The following is a 16,399-nucleotide window of genomic DNA, read 5'->3' on the forward strand; positions in this document are numbered from 1 at the left end:
TCTTATTAAAGTCATAACCAACACTGAGCTTACAATAACCAAAAAACGAATGCCAACACAGGCGTCCCAGCAAAAGCCTTGAGCAAAAGCTTAGGATTATTTCATGAAAGCGTCACGTGTTGTGTGATACGGTGTTAAGTTACGCGAGAAACCGTCGAGAATTTGAATGCGTTATAAGGAATAGTTTAGGGAACAAAAGTGTCTCAGTTCAAAAAATCCCCACGCACTGTGCTGAAAACGAAGGTTTTCTACCATAATTTCCACGCTTGTTCGTGTCTGCCTGGGCCTTTGACTAACAAGGTGGACATGGCCACGCAAGAGGCTTGGGTCTTAGGTTAATTTTATCCCTTCCGGCCTCTTGCGCGACGGTGTCTACCCTGTGAGTCATACGCCTCTACGAACCCCACACTTGACCTTCTGCCGAGCGACAAGAACAAAGTATCTCCAGGAAAGAGAAAGTTGCCAACTAGAGTGTTAGAAAGCCCATCTTCAAGTACAGTTAGAGAGCCGAAGCTACAGGAAGTAGGATCTCAATGTACTATCAAAAATAAGATGTCAGTCCTGTCCAATTGGTCATGACTTTACTGTGTTTGGTGGCTCCTAAAAGAGCCGTTGTTTGATTGATTGCTCTAAATAGAGCAGTTACAAAAGTGTCGATATTACTTTCTCCTCCAATTCATCTAATCCCTGCCGCATGTTCTCGAAACTTTCAACAACAGAATGATAGTTCTCCAGAACAGAAGATAAATCTTGTTGTTCTGATACAGCTGCAACTGTCTCTTGCAGTTTTTTTTCAGTTTCCTTTAGTTCCTCCAATAAATCGAGGCGTTCATCGCAGATGTGATTTAGAATTTCACGCTTTCGATCCATGAAGGATTTTTTCGTGCACGCTCAAAGATAACCGTTTTACAATGCGCGATCCCTGGCTAGTGAGACAAAAGACAAGTGGCAAGTCCGCGGCATATCAAAACTCCACAAAAGAACCAATACTAAAAATTCTACAGCTAGTGTGACAAAAGATCAGTGGTGGAAAAAAAATCACACGTCAAATCGCTGTGGGCATACCTTACTTTGACACGTGTTTAGTGGAAAACTGCTTAACTCAGATTGCACCGGGCGTATCTGAAGATAATTTACTTTATATGTGTGAGCTGAAGAAGCCAATTAAAAGCTTAACAAAGCTTAGCTAAATCGAACATCAACCTTCTTTCAATCTTCTTCGAAAGAAATTCAGTTCAACTTCCATGTTTTGAAGTGACAATGGTAGCACGTGCTTAGCGTTTTACGGCGGCTTGCTAAAAGGATTTGAACTGACAAACTCGTGATACTGTTGATATTCTTTTGAAAGCAACGTCCGATTAGCGCATTCAAAATGATTTGAATATAATTATACTAAGAGTTCCTTTTTGTTTCTTGCGTTGTTTTGGAATGCGCATCAAGCCAAGAGATCTCTCTAAAGACAGATAGACAAACATGTTCTCTCGGAATTTTTTAGTGGACTTAATGGGCGGTTTCAGTATGCGTATATGTATTTCTAAAGCTTTTGTTCTTGCACTTGACAATGGCTGGCCAAGGTGTGATAAGTAAGAAGCGATATTTGTGTAATCTACATCTAAATTAACGCAAACAGACTTTGGAGCGGTTTTCTTTAAATTCAGTCCCTTTCTTTTTGTTTACTTATGCTGTTTTACTTTATTGAAATGTGAGACCACGTAAAAACGTTAAAAATAAAATTAGCAATGAACCGAATGAACTGAATAATTATTCTAATTCAGTTTTCGTGAGAAGACACTGCTGGAGCAACTACATCTGGGTGTTACGAAAATTAAGACCCCGAAAAGTAAGACCTAAGACCCCGAAATAAATCTTCAACCTTTCAACCAGTTCGCTCGCGCAGAAATACCTGATATGATGTTAATTCTCATGAATTCCAACGCAATGTAGGCTTTTCTCATCCTAGCCTCAGACGCAGTATTTTTTAGGGGAGGGAGTGAAATACGACCAACTTATTCCTCAAAACTACAATCAAAAGTATTCAATTTTATTAGGATGAACGATCAGGTGAGTCTTTCACGGTATTAAACTTACGGATAGCTCGACACTTAGAATTTATTTTACTTTTGATGAACTTCCAGAGCTTTTCTTTTTCCTCGTTGTTGCTAGTGGGACACTTTGTAAAAACTAAAACTTTAAGTGAATTGAGTTTGGCGATGTCAAGACACTTTTTGCCATAGGTACCATCGGTATTGCTGGTCGCAAGTTCCTCAGTGGTGAAGAAAGATGGTAGGAGCTTTAGAGCACACAAGTGCCGTTCATTTTCACTTCCCAGGGTCTGCTGGACTGTTTTCACTTTCCTTGGGGTCACACATTTACCAATCAATTCTTCGCCGACTTCGGAAACCGAACTTGTTCCTGCTTGCCCAACTGGGATGTCAGCTGGTTCCTCGCATAGACTAAGTAGCAGGTCTTTATCAATGCTGGTCATGTCATCTCCAGACGGCTCAATGGGTACGTCTAACGGCGGTATCTCATCACATTGGTTGTTTATCGTGACATCGAGCTGAAAAGCAAGGAGAAAAATAAGGGTGATTTTCCACTGGCTGAGTGGAACGAAATAAGTGGAAAATGTTTTTCTCACACACCGCTGGGGCCTGGGGATGGGTTAAGGTCATGTGATGTGTAAGGCGGTGAGTTGTTTTTTGTTGACCGCCATTGCTTGACCTTTTTCTGCGAAAGTGCTTGTATTATTTACATTTGTTACGAATAGTTAGTCACGAATCATTAGTAAAGCATGCCGAAGGAAACTAGACGTTCGAAGAGCAGTTCTCGGGCGGTTAGGCGACTTGAGCCATACAACAAAAGCCCTAGTCAGCGAGGTAATAGTCGATCAAGTCAAGGATCAAGGCACGAAAGCCCGAAGCGCGAGGACCCTCCAAACCGAACCGAGGAACCGCCAAGTTGGGCAAAGGAGCTGTTGCAGCAGCAGAAACTGTATTCGAAAGAGTTAAAGAAGCTGAAGAACGAGATTGATGATGCGAAGCTTCGAAAACATGGCAAACTGAGCGATCCGGAGCCGGAGTTTCGCTTCGAGGGAAACAAAAAGCAGTACAAACTTAATCGTGACGTCTTGGATAAAATTGACAGGGCTAAGAATACGAGTGATGATGAGTCTAGCTCCGAGCTCCTCGAAGAAGGTGAGCAACTTCTTTTAGAACGGAATAAGCACATTTGTCTTGCCGATAAATATGGGTGGGACACGGTGGAATGTTATGCAGCCGAGCCGCTTGCTAGTGATTCTGGCGACGAAAAACGGATAAAAAAGGCCATCAAAGAAAGCAAGCAACTCAGGGAGGAGAAACGAAAGGCAGCTGCAGCGAAGTGGAGACCGAAGAAGTCGCCCCTACCACGAGGAGTTGATGGGTCGAAACGTGTGGTTGAAAAAACCCACAACTTCCGAACGGCGGGAATGTCGTCCAACGTGGCATGTGACCCCAGGCAGTTGTGTTTTCGCTGCGGTCGAAACGGCCATTACGCCCGGGATTGCCGTGCACCAGTCGCAAGTGGAAGTCCAGGATGGGGCCAGAACAATGGCCAATCATCTGGAAGTCAACAGTGATGCCCTGAACTTCCCCCTAGAAGAGAGTGTATATAGATGATATCTTGAGTTCGAGAATGTTGATTTTGCTTGTTTCACGGTTGTGAAAGGCAGATTGAGGGAGAATATCTCGTTTTGGCAGAACATTGGGGCTAGCAGGTGGGTGCTGCGTGTCCTTCAAGAAGGCTATAGCTTACCATTTATTTCCCTTCCTCAGGAGGCATTTTTCAGGAACCATCCCAGTGCTGTCGAGGATAATTTTTTTGTTTGCACTGACATTTCAAAGTTACTGTTGTCTGGTGCTGTAGTTGAGGTGAAAAGTGAGGACTTGGTGGTATGCAACCCACTGGGCGTTGTGAGGAACTCTGCCCAAAAACGCTGCCTAATCGTGGACTTGCGTTATGTCAACCAGTTCCTGAGGTCATGCAAATTTAAGTACGATGACATTCGCACAGCAGCAGACTTATTTCATGAAGGCGATTGGTTTTTTTTAAATTTGATTATAAAAGTGGTTATCATCACATCGAAATGTTTCCTCAGCATTGCAAATACCTCGGATTTTCCTTATTCTACAAGGGGCAGCTAAGGTTTTTTAAATTCATGGTCCTTCCATTTGGCTTATCAACTGGTCCTTACCTCTTCACCAAGATCCAGAGAGCACTCGTGAAACACTGGAGGGGTAAAGGCTTCAGATTGTTTACATATCTGGACGATGGAGCAGGTGCAGACCAGGACCGAGGTGAGGCAGTCAGGTTGTCAGCAGAGGTTAGGAGGGATGTTTTGTTGAGTGGCTTCGTCACCAACAAAGAGAAGAGTCAGTGGGAGCCAGTACAATGTGGTGAACTTCTGGGCTTTATAATGGATTTGCGATCTGGAACTTTCCAGGTTCCACCAAGGAGGGTTGATGCTTTGAAACAATTGAGGAATGATACTATAGCTAAGAAATTTGTGGTTTCAGCACGACACTTGTCACGCATCACTGGTTCACTGGTTTCCATGGGTCTTGCCTTGGGCCCTGTAGCACGACTCTGGACTAGGGCACTCTACAGGGACATATGTCAAACAGTTCACTGGGACATACCTTTCGTGATATCTCCGGAGAGTCAAGCTGAAGTCCAGTTTTGGAAAGTTAATTTTGACACTGGTGGTTATCCTATATGGTCCCCTAGTCCGAAGGTAGAGGTTATTACTTACTCAGATGCAAGTGGGCAAGGTTGGGGTGGTTTTGCAGTGCAGTTGAGTGATAAGGTAGCCAGGGGCAGCTGGGTCCCGTGAGGAAAGTGAAAAGAGTTCTACGTTTAGAGAGGTGACTGCCATCAGGCGTGTGCTGGAATCTTTTGCAGATGAAGTCAGGGGTAAAGATGTGCTCCATCGCACCGACAACAGGAATGCAGAAATTGTTTTGTCAGTAGGAAGCCGCATCAAGGAGCTGCACATGGAGGCTGTAGCAGTTTACAGATTGTGCCGGGAACTTGGCATGCGCTTAACAGTTGAGTGGGTTAGCAGAGATGAGAACACGAGAGCAGACGAGCTGTCGAGGTTGGAGGATTCTAATGACCATATGTTAGACCCAGCTTGCTTTGATTACATTGACACCTTGTGGGGTCCCCACACCATTGATAGGTTTGCTAGCCTGAAGACGAAGCAGTTGAAGGGGTACTGCAGCAGGTATCATAACCCAGGTTGTGTGGCAGCGGATGCATTTACAGTTTCTTGGTCTCATGAAGTTAATTGGCTTTTTCCTCCTCCATACCTGGTTCCACGTGTGTTGAGGCACATGTCAGCAGGAAGGGAGAATGGCACCTTGATAGTTCCTGAGTGGCGTTCAGCAAGTTGGTGGCCACTTCTGGTGGAGAAGAGTGGGAGCTGGAAGTCCTTCATTAGCCAGTCCATGCAGATTCTACCATACGAAGGGATCTTCCTGTCAGGATCAGCAGCTAGTGACATTTTCACAACGGGCGTTCCTTCCTTCTCCATTCTGGCACTCAAACTTTGTTTTGACGGCATATGCTGAACATTCCTCTCGGTGAAACTACTATGATGAAGTCTGTTTTGGACCTCGTTTTCAGCTCTTGCGATCTTGAGCCAGCCAACATTGTCGTGTGGGAGTTGGATAGATGATGTGGCTCATGACTGGTCAGTTGTTGTTTTGACAAGACAGCATGTTTGTGATTATGCTCTGGATTGACAGCCGCTAAATGTGAACACTACGTGACTAGCAGTTTGTTGCCGTTATGGCAGAGCCGCCCCCAGCCGTGTTGGCCTAAGGGGTACCGCTAACACTGGTTAGCGGTGTATGCTGGCTGTATGTTAATGTGGATGTCTGTAAAGTTTTTTCGCGCGCTCTGTTTGCTGTTTTGGCAAAGTAGCCCCTAGCCGTGTTGGCCAAAGGGGAACATCATTCTAGTACTGGTTGCCAATGTGCATGTGTTGGCTAGTTTGTAAAGCCTTATAAGTCTTGCTGTTTGGGCATGTTTTAATGAGTGTTATGGAGGTGATGATGTACGCAGTGTTTTACTCGGTACATTCTCTTTCAGTTTCCAGCCCTGTCCCAGAGGGTGTTAACTTATCTGGCTGGTTACGTGGGGAGACTATGACTCATCCTAGACTGAAGTATCTTGCGAAGTCTCTACCAGCGATCCTGATCCAGGACAGAGCACCGAAGACAGTCAGCACTTATGTCCGTGCTTATGAAGCGTGGCGAACATGGGCCGTCCAATGTGAGGCCACTCCCCTACCAGCGGATCCTACAGTGTTTTCCTTGTATTTGGTACATCTTATCCAGCAGGACCGTTCAGTCTCCTGTATTAACTCTGCTATCTATGGAGCTAGCTGGGTCCATAAGAAGAGTGGCTATCAGCAACTGAGTGACCATCCGCTCATACAGCAGGTGGCGGAGGCCGGAAGAAGGATCCTTGCTAAGCCCCCAAATCGCAGGAGGCCTCTGGAAGCCAGCCATGTTAAGAGTGCTATCCGTCGCCTCGAGCAAGGCCCTTTGTCTGATATCCAGGTAGCTGCTTTGTTCGCTTTGGGTTTCTTCGGCTTCCTTCGCTGGGACGATCTGAGTCGATTGACTGTGGACAATCTTCAGTTTGAGGATTCTCATCTTGCCATATTTCTCACACAGAGGAAGAATGATCAGTTTCGCCAAGGCTCGTGGGTTTTCATAGCTCACAGCGATTCATCACCTTGCCCGGTTGCAGTGGTTGAGAAGTTTCTGAGGGTTGGCAATCATGACAGGAAGTCGCGGCTATTCAGGCGGGTGTTGTCCACAAAGAAGGGAATGAAGCTTAGGATAGATCCTATGTCATATAGCCGGGCAGCTGAGTTGATTAAGGCCAAGCTGCGGAAGGAGGGGCTAGATCCTGCCTTGTATGGAATTCATAGTCTGCGATCTGGAGGCGCTACAACCGCAGCAGCTTTTGGGGTCCCTGAGCGTCTGTTCCAGAGGCAGGGCGGTTGGCGTAGCGACAAGGCACAGAATAACTATATTGAGGAGTCTTTGGAGTCCCTGCTTCTGGTTACCAGGACAATTCAAGACCAAACCTCATGAATTATAGGCGTGATCCCAAGCTGTTCAGAACCTTTTTTGTACTTATGAACTGATTTTTGCATTATCTAGTGCCCTTATGAGACTGTTTGACTTTGGCAAGGCTTGCTACTTGCACATTATGTTCCATTCTGTAAGCCTTGTGGATTTTGCTTTTGGAAATAGTATTTCTCTTAGTTTTTTACTCTATGCTTTGTGCCGTTGCGGTGGTTGGCTTGACATGGCTCCCAGGGGTGTGTGAGAAGGGTGATTTTCCACTGGCTGAGTGGTGAGTGGAACGAAATAAGTGGAAAATGTTTTTCTCACACACCGCTGGGGCCTGGGGATGGGTTAAGGTCATGTGATGTGTAAGGCGGTCAGTTGTTTTTTGTTGACCGCCATTGCTTGACCTTCCCACTCACCCACCCAAGAGTTTTTTCAGTTGTTCATTACACTTCTAAACGATTTTAGATTTTGTCTCGATTCTTAACTAGTTCATGTTTTGAAACTCCATGTATACTTGTAAAATTTGATAGCTGTTATTGTGTGAATAAAGGTCAGGCTTGCGGTGGTTGGCTTGACATGGCTCCCAGGGTTGTGTGAGAAATACGCATTGTCATTGTGTTGCATTAAGTCTGCTCTAAGTCTAGCATCTACTCATAAGTGAAAATTAAGGGAGCCCTCTTTTCTAAAGTTATTTAACAGGAACCTGAGTAGTTGATATCTAAGAACCTCTTACCAGGGAATAATTATTTTGGGATTGTCCCTCCAAGGAGCCAAGGTGTGCCTCAAAGTTGGATAGGTTGTCTGCCAATACAGTCATTTTCCTCAGCAGTTTATCTTCTGTTTCTGAAACAGATGTTTGTATTTTCTCCATCATCTGTAAAGTAGAACAGATAATTTGGTTCACCTGACTGATACAAATCTTTAACAGTTCTTTCGTCTTTCATGCTTTTTGAAAGAAATTTGCGCAAGTAATTGCAGAAAAAACTCTAGACCACAGGTTGGTAAATACCTTAATGAAGCTTTCCTGCATTTGCATCTGACAGGAAAGAATTTTTGTTGTCGCCTCCTCCATGGCATCCAGCCTGTTCACCAGGTGACGACACTCTTCTGTCTTAACTGCAAGTTGCTGGCGGAGTATAGCGACCACATCGTCTTTCGTCGAAGGTTTCGCTTGAAGGTTTGCCAAGATTACTAAGTCCAGTTCTGCATGAGAAAGTTCGAGACAGTCGTATAGGTTGCTAATAACAGTTTCCGCTTTGAAGTAATCCGAACACTGGTCGCCTTTCAACCCTCGATGACATCCGCACCCAACTTGTAAAAACTGTTGCACTTTGGTGACGATACTAGAAACGTCTTCTTCTCTCGTTGAATTCTCCATTTTGTGATTGTGTGAAAAGGCAGTAATTGACACAAGTTGTTAGCAGTTACCAAGGCAACGCATTTTTGATGGACTGACAGGGAAGCTGGGATTATGGAAATTTGAACTTGAACTTCAGAACTATCATATGCTTTTCGCGTGCAAGTTCCTTGGTTGTACCTTATCTTAATCGGTGGAATTCAATAGTAAAAATATTAATTATAATCCATTTGAATGCGCCGAAAGTGAAGTCGAGTTATTCAAACGATCGAGTTTCGACTCGTTTCAAGTGATCTTTCTACAGATTGTGTCAAATACCTCGCATAACTTAACACCGCGTAACCCAACGCGTGACGCTTTCCTGAAATAATCCTTCGCTTTTGCTCGAGACAAGAGCTTGGGACACCTGTGTTGGCACTCGTTTTGACGAAACCATCAGTTCTGTTCAAAATAATTTCTACAGGCGATCACTTGTTCGACCGCTACCGTTGGAAAAATTAACTTTTATTAGCCGTTTTTAATCCGTTCGACAATTTTCATTAGCCGTTATCCGTTCGATCTCATCTGTTCGAAAATAAATTATTATTATATTCATTAGCCGTTCATCCGTTCGATAATTATTTTAATTAGCCATTCATCCGTTCGACCTCATACATTCGAAAATTTTCATTAGCCGTTCATCCGTTCGACCTCATCCGTTCGAAAATTTTAATTGGCCGTTCATCCGTTCGAAAATTTTCATTAGCCGTTCATCCGTTCGAAAATTATCATTAGCCGTTTATCCTCTCGACCTCATCCGTTCGAAAATTTTAATTAGCCGTTCATCCGTTCACATTATCCATTTCGAACGGCTTGCCTAGCCGTTCGTCACCCGTTCTCTTGCCGTTCCGTTCACTGTTCGAACGGCTACCATTAGGAACGTTTTCGCGTAAGAGGTCACGTTTATTCTTTAAAACTCGTATAATGAACAGGGCTTGACACTAACTTTTCAACTTAATAGCTAAGTGGCTATTGACATCTTAGATGTTATGACAATTTCAGTTTGTTTACCGACTAGCCAAACTGGCTGGTGGAAATCGGAAACCACTAGCCAAAACTGAATTTCTACAAGTCTGTGGCTAGTGGGCTACTGTTAGTGTCAAGCCCTGAATGAATTTGAACTTAGCTGAAAAGGAGGAACCACTTGTGGTCCTGATTCACCTTGCTGTGAAAATCTCTTGGAGAGGACAGGTCTTTCTGTGTTCTTATTTATGACACCATTCAGGGACCATCAGGGCAGCTTGTGACTTACCAAGAAATGTATTGCAGTTAGAGAGTGGAATTTGCAATCAGATCTTTGGAGTTTAAGTGTGAACTCTGTCGTGTTGAGTCCGAAATGTATTGTACATGTAAATGATGATTCAAAGAATGTTATTTTTCCTCCTAGGCACAAGTCTTCACGATGCGGCATTTGGGTCTATTACTATGGATGTCAAGCATTGCGACTCTGATAAATGGTAATTTTAGTTGATTTGAATAAATTTGCAACTAATAAAGGATCATAAATTTTTTTGTGTAGATTACAGCCTGTACCTTTTGTTATTTTATTCAAATGATCCACCTCAAACTCAGGACTGTGGTCTAGCAGTGCTCAGTGACCCCTCCGCTGGTGCCTTATTTTTGTCCTTGGGCGACTCAGTTTTTTTCAGAAAAAGCCTCTGCTGGGCACCCTGGATTTCACAGTTTCAGAGCAGTGGAATCCCTTCAATTTTTTTTTAGAGCACAGTCTTGAGACTGTATGCTAAAATCTCAATTATTGATGATCCCCATGAGTTTCTGAGACCAGTTCTAATGGGCCAATTATCAATTACTGTAATGATGCATATGGAACAGTGTCTAGAATGGTTGGGTGCAGTAGAATGGTTGGGTGCAGTAGAATGGTTGGGTGCAGTAGAATGGTTGGGTGCAGTAGAATGGTTGGGTGCAGTAGAATGGTTGGGTGCAGTAGAATTGTTGGGTGCAGTAGAATGGTTGGGTGCAGTAGAATGGTTGGGTGCAGTAGAATGGTTGGGTGTCTAGAATGGTTGGGTGCAGTCAAACCTTGCAGGGTCAGGGCTGGGTAGTGGGGTTAATTTAGTCTCTAGATAATGAAAAAATATGAATATTAGTGAGCTACAGGTCTTTTAAAACTGAAAGCTAATAATATATGTATCATTTAATCGTTGTTAAGCAAGAATGAAGGAACATTCTCAAATCACTTTGTTTAAAGTGCTAACTTTAAGTACAATGTATAGTTACTGTGCATTAAACTTGACAATGTGCAGATTTGTGTTTCATTACATGTACTTTGATTGACAGGAAAAAGTTTTCATGAATATTGAATGTTACCAAGTGATGTTCTTTAACGGAAAAAAGTTTCAAAGAAGCAAGTCTGGTTAATCAAAAAACTCAGATAATCAAGGTTCAGATAATCAGAATTTTGATTGTACAGTTTTACTATTGAATTAGGTTTAGTTAGCTCTTACGGCATGGTTGCTCTTACCTATATACAATACCAGGATTTATTACACGACTCGGGCAGTCAGAGGGCCAATAACTAAAATCAACCAATCAAAATGCTCTATTGGCGGTCAATATTCTCTCAGTATTGGACCGGGCACTGTCCCGAATGGTCCCAAATGATACAGCACTTGTGTTCCTTTGAACTTCAGTCGTATAATAAATCTCTTATTAACCAAGCTTGCTCGGGACTGTACTGGAAGAATATCGGCCCTCAGTCTTTTTTGTATGGACCTCGCTGCGCTTGGTCCGTACTGTCAAGACCTCAGGCCAATATTCTCCCAGTACGGCCCTCGCGCTTGGTTAATAAGATATATGTCAAGGATTTTTTTTGTAAGGCAACACAGAAAAAAGGAAGCTATTTGCAGTAGCTTTAAAAATGTGACCGGGCACAGGATTTCGTACACTAACCCTTCTTGGTTAAATGGGTGAAAATAAACGGTTTGTAAACAGATAGTAAACCGGTGCTAAGAGCATTTAAATGGTTTGCATATCCATTTAAACGGATAGTCCAAAGCGTTAAACGGTAGAGCTAAGTCCAAAAACAGATTCCATAAACCGTTGAACAGCCAAGAAAGAAATAAACGGATAGCTTAAAGTGTTAAACGGTTAAACAGAAACTATTAATGGATATAGTTTAAAACGTTAAACGGATGGAAAAAAACCTTGAACGGATCATAATCAGGAGGGCTAAAGAACAGCGGGAAGCCATGCACATATTGATCAGAAACTGTTGCGAACAATTGTACAAATTGTTCTTGCGACTGATGTTTCATGCTAATATTATATTTGACTGACACCAATAGAAAACGAAGTAAAATTAAATTACTAGCCTGCAATTAAGCTATCCACTGGCGAGTGAAGCGAGCGGAGAGTGTCTCGCTCTGGAGAGCTTGCAATGCGTTTGAAAATTTGCATAAAATATAAGCAGAGCAAGCAATTTGTCAATCATACCATGTGGACTGAACATTCTTGACAGAAAAACAAATTAGAAATGAGAAGCAAAGTCTTTTTTTTTTTAATGTTCCTTCATTGTTTCTTCTTCGTATTGACCGAAATGAAATCGCACAATCAAGTGAAAAATGTTAAGTAATGGATTATAACGTACCATATTTATTCATCTATAATCCGATCTGGGCTATAAGCCGAGACCCTAAACTTCAGTCAGTTTTAATCGGGAAGCTTCTTAAAACATGTAAATTGAAAATACTCGGCTATAAGCCGAGACCACGTTCAAAGAATTCCATTCTCAAGCAAACTGAAATGAATGCAAAAGTTTCAAAACAGAAAAGAGTTTTAATGCAGTATTGATGTCGAAAATACATTCCGAGTAAACCAGAGAGTAAGGCCTAGTTTATACATCGTGCTACAGTCGAATTTGATTCAGACGAATTTAATTCAAGGTCCCACAAGCAATTAAATTCGACGATAGCACGATGTCTAAAGCGAATTCAATTTGTCTTGGTAAGACAGATAACATATCGATAACGCGTCTTCAGTTTTAGTGTTGCACTAGCGTCGCCTCGAATGAAATGCATACATTTTCTGAATTTATTTTGGCGAGCCCGCAGCGACCCGGGGCGAGCTTTTCGAGTGACACCTCTGACCAGAGACACTGCATTTGGGAAGAGAATTCAATTCGACCGTATTGATTTCGACGCGTAAAACCACGCCACGATTTATGACGACGGAACGACAAATTTAATGGAATCAAATTCGTCTGAATTAAACTCGACTGTAGGGCGACGTATAAACTAGGCCTAAGTCATCAGTGAGTCCTAGAGGAAAGATCAAGAGAACCTCTTTAAAGGAGAGCTTGAGATGTCAGCGAAACGCACAACGACGGGCCGTTACACTCGGAAATATCTGAGGCTGGATGAGAGATTACTTGATTGGGTTACAGAGTAGGGAAGCCAAGATAAGTTTTTTTTTTTACGTGATCGCAAATTTTAACACTGTAGCAGGTGACGATCGATCGTGACGAGTTTGTTTACCAATTGTGGGAATTGGCAATTCTGATTGGTCAGTTTCGAAATTTTTAAAACACTTTCGCAAGCTCTATACACCGAATGCAAATATGGCATCCAATTTGAATTGCCATTTTTCTGGACTGACTAGCCTCTCACACATGTAATAATCCTTTTGTGTTTCCACGTGAAGACGAGGCTAGTCAGTCCACAACAATGGGAATTCAAATTGGACGCCATATTTGCATTTAGTGTATACACTCGTTCAGAACCTGCAAAATCTCTGATACTCTAGACAGCTTGGAAGGTGAAGCAATCTACTCCGAATAAATGGCAGAACTAGCAGGTGAGGAGGAGATGGATGACGAATTCCACACCGACGCTGAGGACGAACAGTTAGCCACTTTTACTATGCTCTGAAAACAACAAACCACTCCGTTGGAAGCAACCACATATTTTTAAAGTCAATGACCAACTTCAACTTGTTTTGTTATTTACTCCTGCATGCAATATCTCGGCTTATACGCGAATATATCTATGTTTCCTTTGAATTTGCTGTTTCGACAAAATTATGTTTAGAAAAACACTCAGCTAGAAGCTGAGAACCGTTGTCTAGCCCAAATTTTCGAGATTTGTAGATTTCACCGTCGGTTAACCATCGAAACAATTTTGCATATGCAACTTTCTTTTGCTCATGTTTCATCTAGTGTTTGATTTCATAAAGTGAAGTGTAATTATAGCTTTTATAAAGCAATTTCTGTTTCCTTTCAATCAATGGAAATAAAAGATGAGAAACCCGATAGCCACCAATTTTGGTAAATTTTTGCTGTACACATCCATCGAAATAAATTTCCATAATCATGAAAACAAATCTCGCTCTCCTTGTGTTAATTAACGAACATCTGTTTTCGTGAGGTAATGTGAGCTCTCATGTCTCAATATCTCTATTGAGAATTCTTCTAATCCAAGACCTTCTAATACCAGAGAGTTGCAAATGGCAAGTTGAAGCAAAGACCAACATAGCCGCTCGATCGAAGCGCGATTGATTTTCAACGATGCTTCTTGGGACTGTTTTATACTGTTGCTCTTCAAAAACGTTAAATGGATGCAAGTAACCGTTAAACGGATAGGCCAACCATTAAATGGATGGATTTTTTTTTTAAACGGATAGATTAACCGTTTAAACGTTTTGTTGATAACGTTAAACAGGTGAGCAAAGCGTTTAAATGCTTTGATGATCTGTTTTAAACGGATAACAAACGAATAGTAAACGGAATGTTCTGTTTAACTGTAAAGTGTATGAAATCCTGTGCCTGGTCACAAATGTTACTTGATGAAGATAACTTTTTTGGTCTGTTTTTATTTTTCCAGGTCAAGGTGTTTCACAGCCACAATCTGCCCCTCCTAGAATTGTAGATTTCTTGGATGGGAATTTGATAAAGCCAGAAGAAGTTAAGTCTGGCAAAAAGTTTGATGCTTCTAAGAACTGGGGCTTCAGACTCCCATGTGATGCGCAGGGTGACAACCCACTAGAGTGGAGTTGGAAGCACAATGAAACTGAAATTACTTTTCCAAGTGCCAAGTACACACTTGGTGCTGATGGTTCATTAACTGGAAGTTTTCTGGAAGCTGAGAATAGTGGAAACTACCAATGTTTTGTCAAGGACACCACTGCCAACAAAGAAACATTCAGTAGAAAGGTGCAAGTCGCAGTAACATGTAAGTGACAGATATTTGCTCAGGTGGTGGACCTTAATTAATTGTCAGCCTCAAATGTGTGACAGGGTAAAACTGCTCATTAAAAGATATAGCTGGAAGGAGGGGAGGACTGTCTTGCCGATGCCCAAGCATCTGATTGAGGTCCTGACTAAAAAGTTTAGTCAAACTGACAAATGAATTTAAGAGGTCTCCTGAATAGCAGGGATTTCATTAATTGCGGATGTAGACATATGTTGGAAAACAAGTAGGTGGAAGATAGTGCAGCAGTTACCAAGGTAGATTTGTCACCAGTCTTTCTCTTCTGTCCATTCAACACAGTGCACAGTGAACCAATCATGTTGTTGATTGAATTGTTAGAACTTGTTACAAAAATCACCCAACACCCAACACCCAGAAAATATCTGCAAAAAACTTGCCTTTAGAATATATAGAATATTTTCCAACAAACATGTGTAAACTGAGGTGAAATGGTGATAGTGGAGAGTGGCCGCTGGAGTTCGCCAGTTGCTGGCTTCTAATGAAATCCCTGGAAAAGTGCTGATGTGACATAAATTAACTGTTGCTCTTATTTTGTCAACTTTACACTTCAAAAATTAATGTTAAGAGTGTGAGTAAGAACCCTCTGATGAGACCTTCTGAAAGTTTGTTACAGCTGGTGTTGTATTTAAAACTAAAACTAATTCTAGCTTGGACTCTCCTGTTTCCTGGTTATCATGCAGTTTGCCAGACATGAATTTTTAAGAAAATGGTTATTCTTGCACAAAACAACTTGAAGTTGGTATTTTGAACAATTGTTATCATGAATTTAAATGTTCAGCACTGTTTTGTGGATCTGTTAATTTTGGAATTTATGTTAATATTCATTTCCTTTAGATGTTGAAGATTTTGTCTCTAAAACAAGCATTGCACAGACAGTGAATCTTGGAGATCCTTTTTCTTTTAATTGCCCGCCACATGGTGGCAGTTATGGTGCTTCTTATACTTGGGCAAATATGGAAAACATCATGCTGAACAGAGATGAACATATAGCCATTACCCCACTTGGTACGCTGCACATCATGTTCGTTACCCGAGCTGATGTGGACAAAATCTCAGGATTGAAAGGAATTGCTTGTACCATTGTTGCAGCAAATACCATCTACCAATCTGGCTTTCTGATTGTGACTAGAAGCAGTCCAGGTGAAAATAGTTATTAAAATATTTTGAAATTTTTTTAATTTTATCTATGCTCGCAGTGCTCTATTGGCATGTACAAAGTGTGTCCCCCAGCCTACTATGGAGCTGGCAGTATCTTGGTGGAAGAGCAGATATGTTTTTAAACTAGTCTGTTTACAAACCCAGTTGCCTCAAATGAGCATACATACAGTACAGGCTGCAGGAATAGTGGCACCTGCACACATGTAAAATATGTGCAAGATGGCATATTTATGTGTGCAGTATGTGTGCTAGTAATTTATGTCCAACTATGACAGTAAATACTCTGCCCCCCTTTCACATGGAATGCTGGGAGTAAAATTTTGCATTCACTGTGAAGAATTTGCATGTAATTTTTTACATGTATTTTAGTGTATTTACTTCCATGTGACATGCACATGATAAATTTTTTTGTGTAACTTGCCTGCAATATGGTGGATTTAAATGTATGAAACATATATGCAATGCTGTTATTCCTGAAGCCAGTACTGTAC

The 16,399-nt window shown here is 41.9% G+C and overlaps 3 protein-coding genes and 1 pseudogene across 3 annotated transcripts in view; 3 read left to right on the top strand and 1 right to left on the bottom strand.

Annotated features, from left to right (window-relative positions):
- Positions 1–16,399, top strand: part of LOC111319650 (fibronectin type III domain-containing protein) — a 49,957-nt gene that overhangs the window by 6,168 nt on the left and 27,390 nt on the right. The window contains 3 exon segments of the mRNA XM_088760007.1: positions 9,914–9,983; positions 14,364–14,711; positions 15,585–15,890. Of these exon segments, the coding sequence (XP_088616133.1) occupies positions 9,929–9,983; positions 14,364–14,711; positions 15,585–15,890 (709 nt within the window). The 5' untranslated portion in view covers positions 9,914–9,928.
- On the bottom strand, positions 2,021–9,947 carry LOC148729838 (uncharacterized). Its single transcript, XM_088759998.1, has 3 exons — positions 8,140–9,947; positions 7,864–8,004; positions 2,021–2,560 (listed from the first exon to the last, which is right to left on the bottom strand). Exons 1-3 carry the CDS (start codon positions 8,506–8,508, stop codon positions 2,045–2,047), a joined length of 1,026 nt encoding a protein of 341 aa, XP_088616124.1. The 5' UTR covers positions 8,509–9,947; the 3' UTR covers positions 2,021–2,044.
- Positions 2,748–3,650, top strand: LOC148729839 (uncharacterized). Its single transcript, XM_088760004.1, has one exon. It carries the CDS (start codon positions 2,792–2,794, stop codon positions 3,614–3,616), a length of 825 nt encoding a protein of 274 aa, XP_088616130.1. The 5' UTR covers positions 2,748–2,791; the 3' UTR covers positions 3,617–3,650.
- On the top strand, positions 3,657–5,609 carry LOC148729840 (uncharacterized; annotated as a pseudogene).

Source organism: Stylophora pistillata, chromosome 5, assembly GCF_964205215.1.
Source record: "Stylophora pistillata chromosome 5, jaStyPist1.2, whole genome shotgun sequence".
NCBI classification, from domain to species: Eukaryota; Metazoa; Cnidaria; class Anthozoa; order Scleractinia; family Pocilloporidae; genus Stylophora; species Stylophora pistillata.

What these genes read in the sequence shown, in the direction of transcription:
- LOC148729839 (XM_088760004.1), top strand. Translation starts at nt 2,792, where the DNA reads ATGCCGAAGGAAACTAGACGTTCGAAGAGCAGTTCTCGGGCGGTTAGG.
- LOC148729838 (XM_088759998.1), bottom strand. Translation starts at nt 8,508, where the DNA reads ATGGAGAATTCAACGAGAGAAGAAGACGTTTCTAGTATCGTCACCAAA. An exon ending in TGCAGGAAAGCTTCATTAAG is followed by an intron (nt 8,005 to 8,139) that starts GTATTTACCAAC and finishes TCTACTTTACAG; the next exon opens with ATGATGGAGAAAATACAAAC. An exon ending in CCCAAAATAATTATTCCCTG is followed by an intron (nt 2,561 to 7,863) that starts GTAAGAGGTTCT and finishes CTTGCTTTTCAG; the next exon opens with CTCGATGTCACGATAAACAA.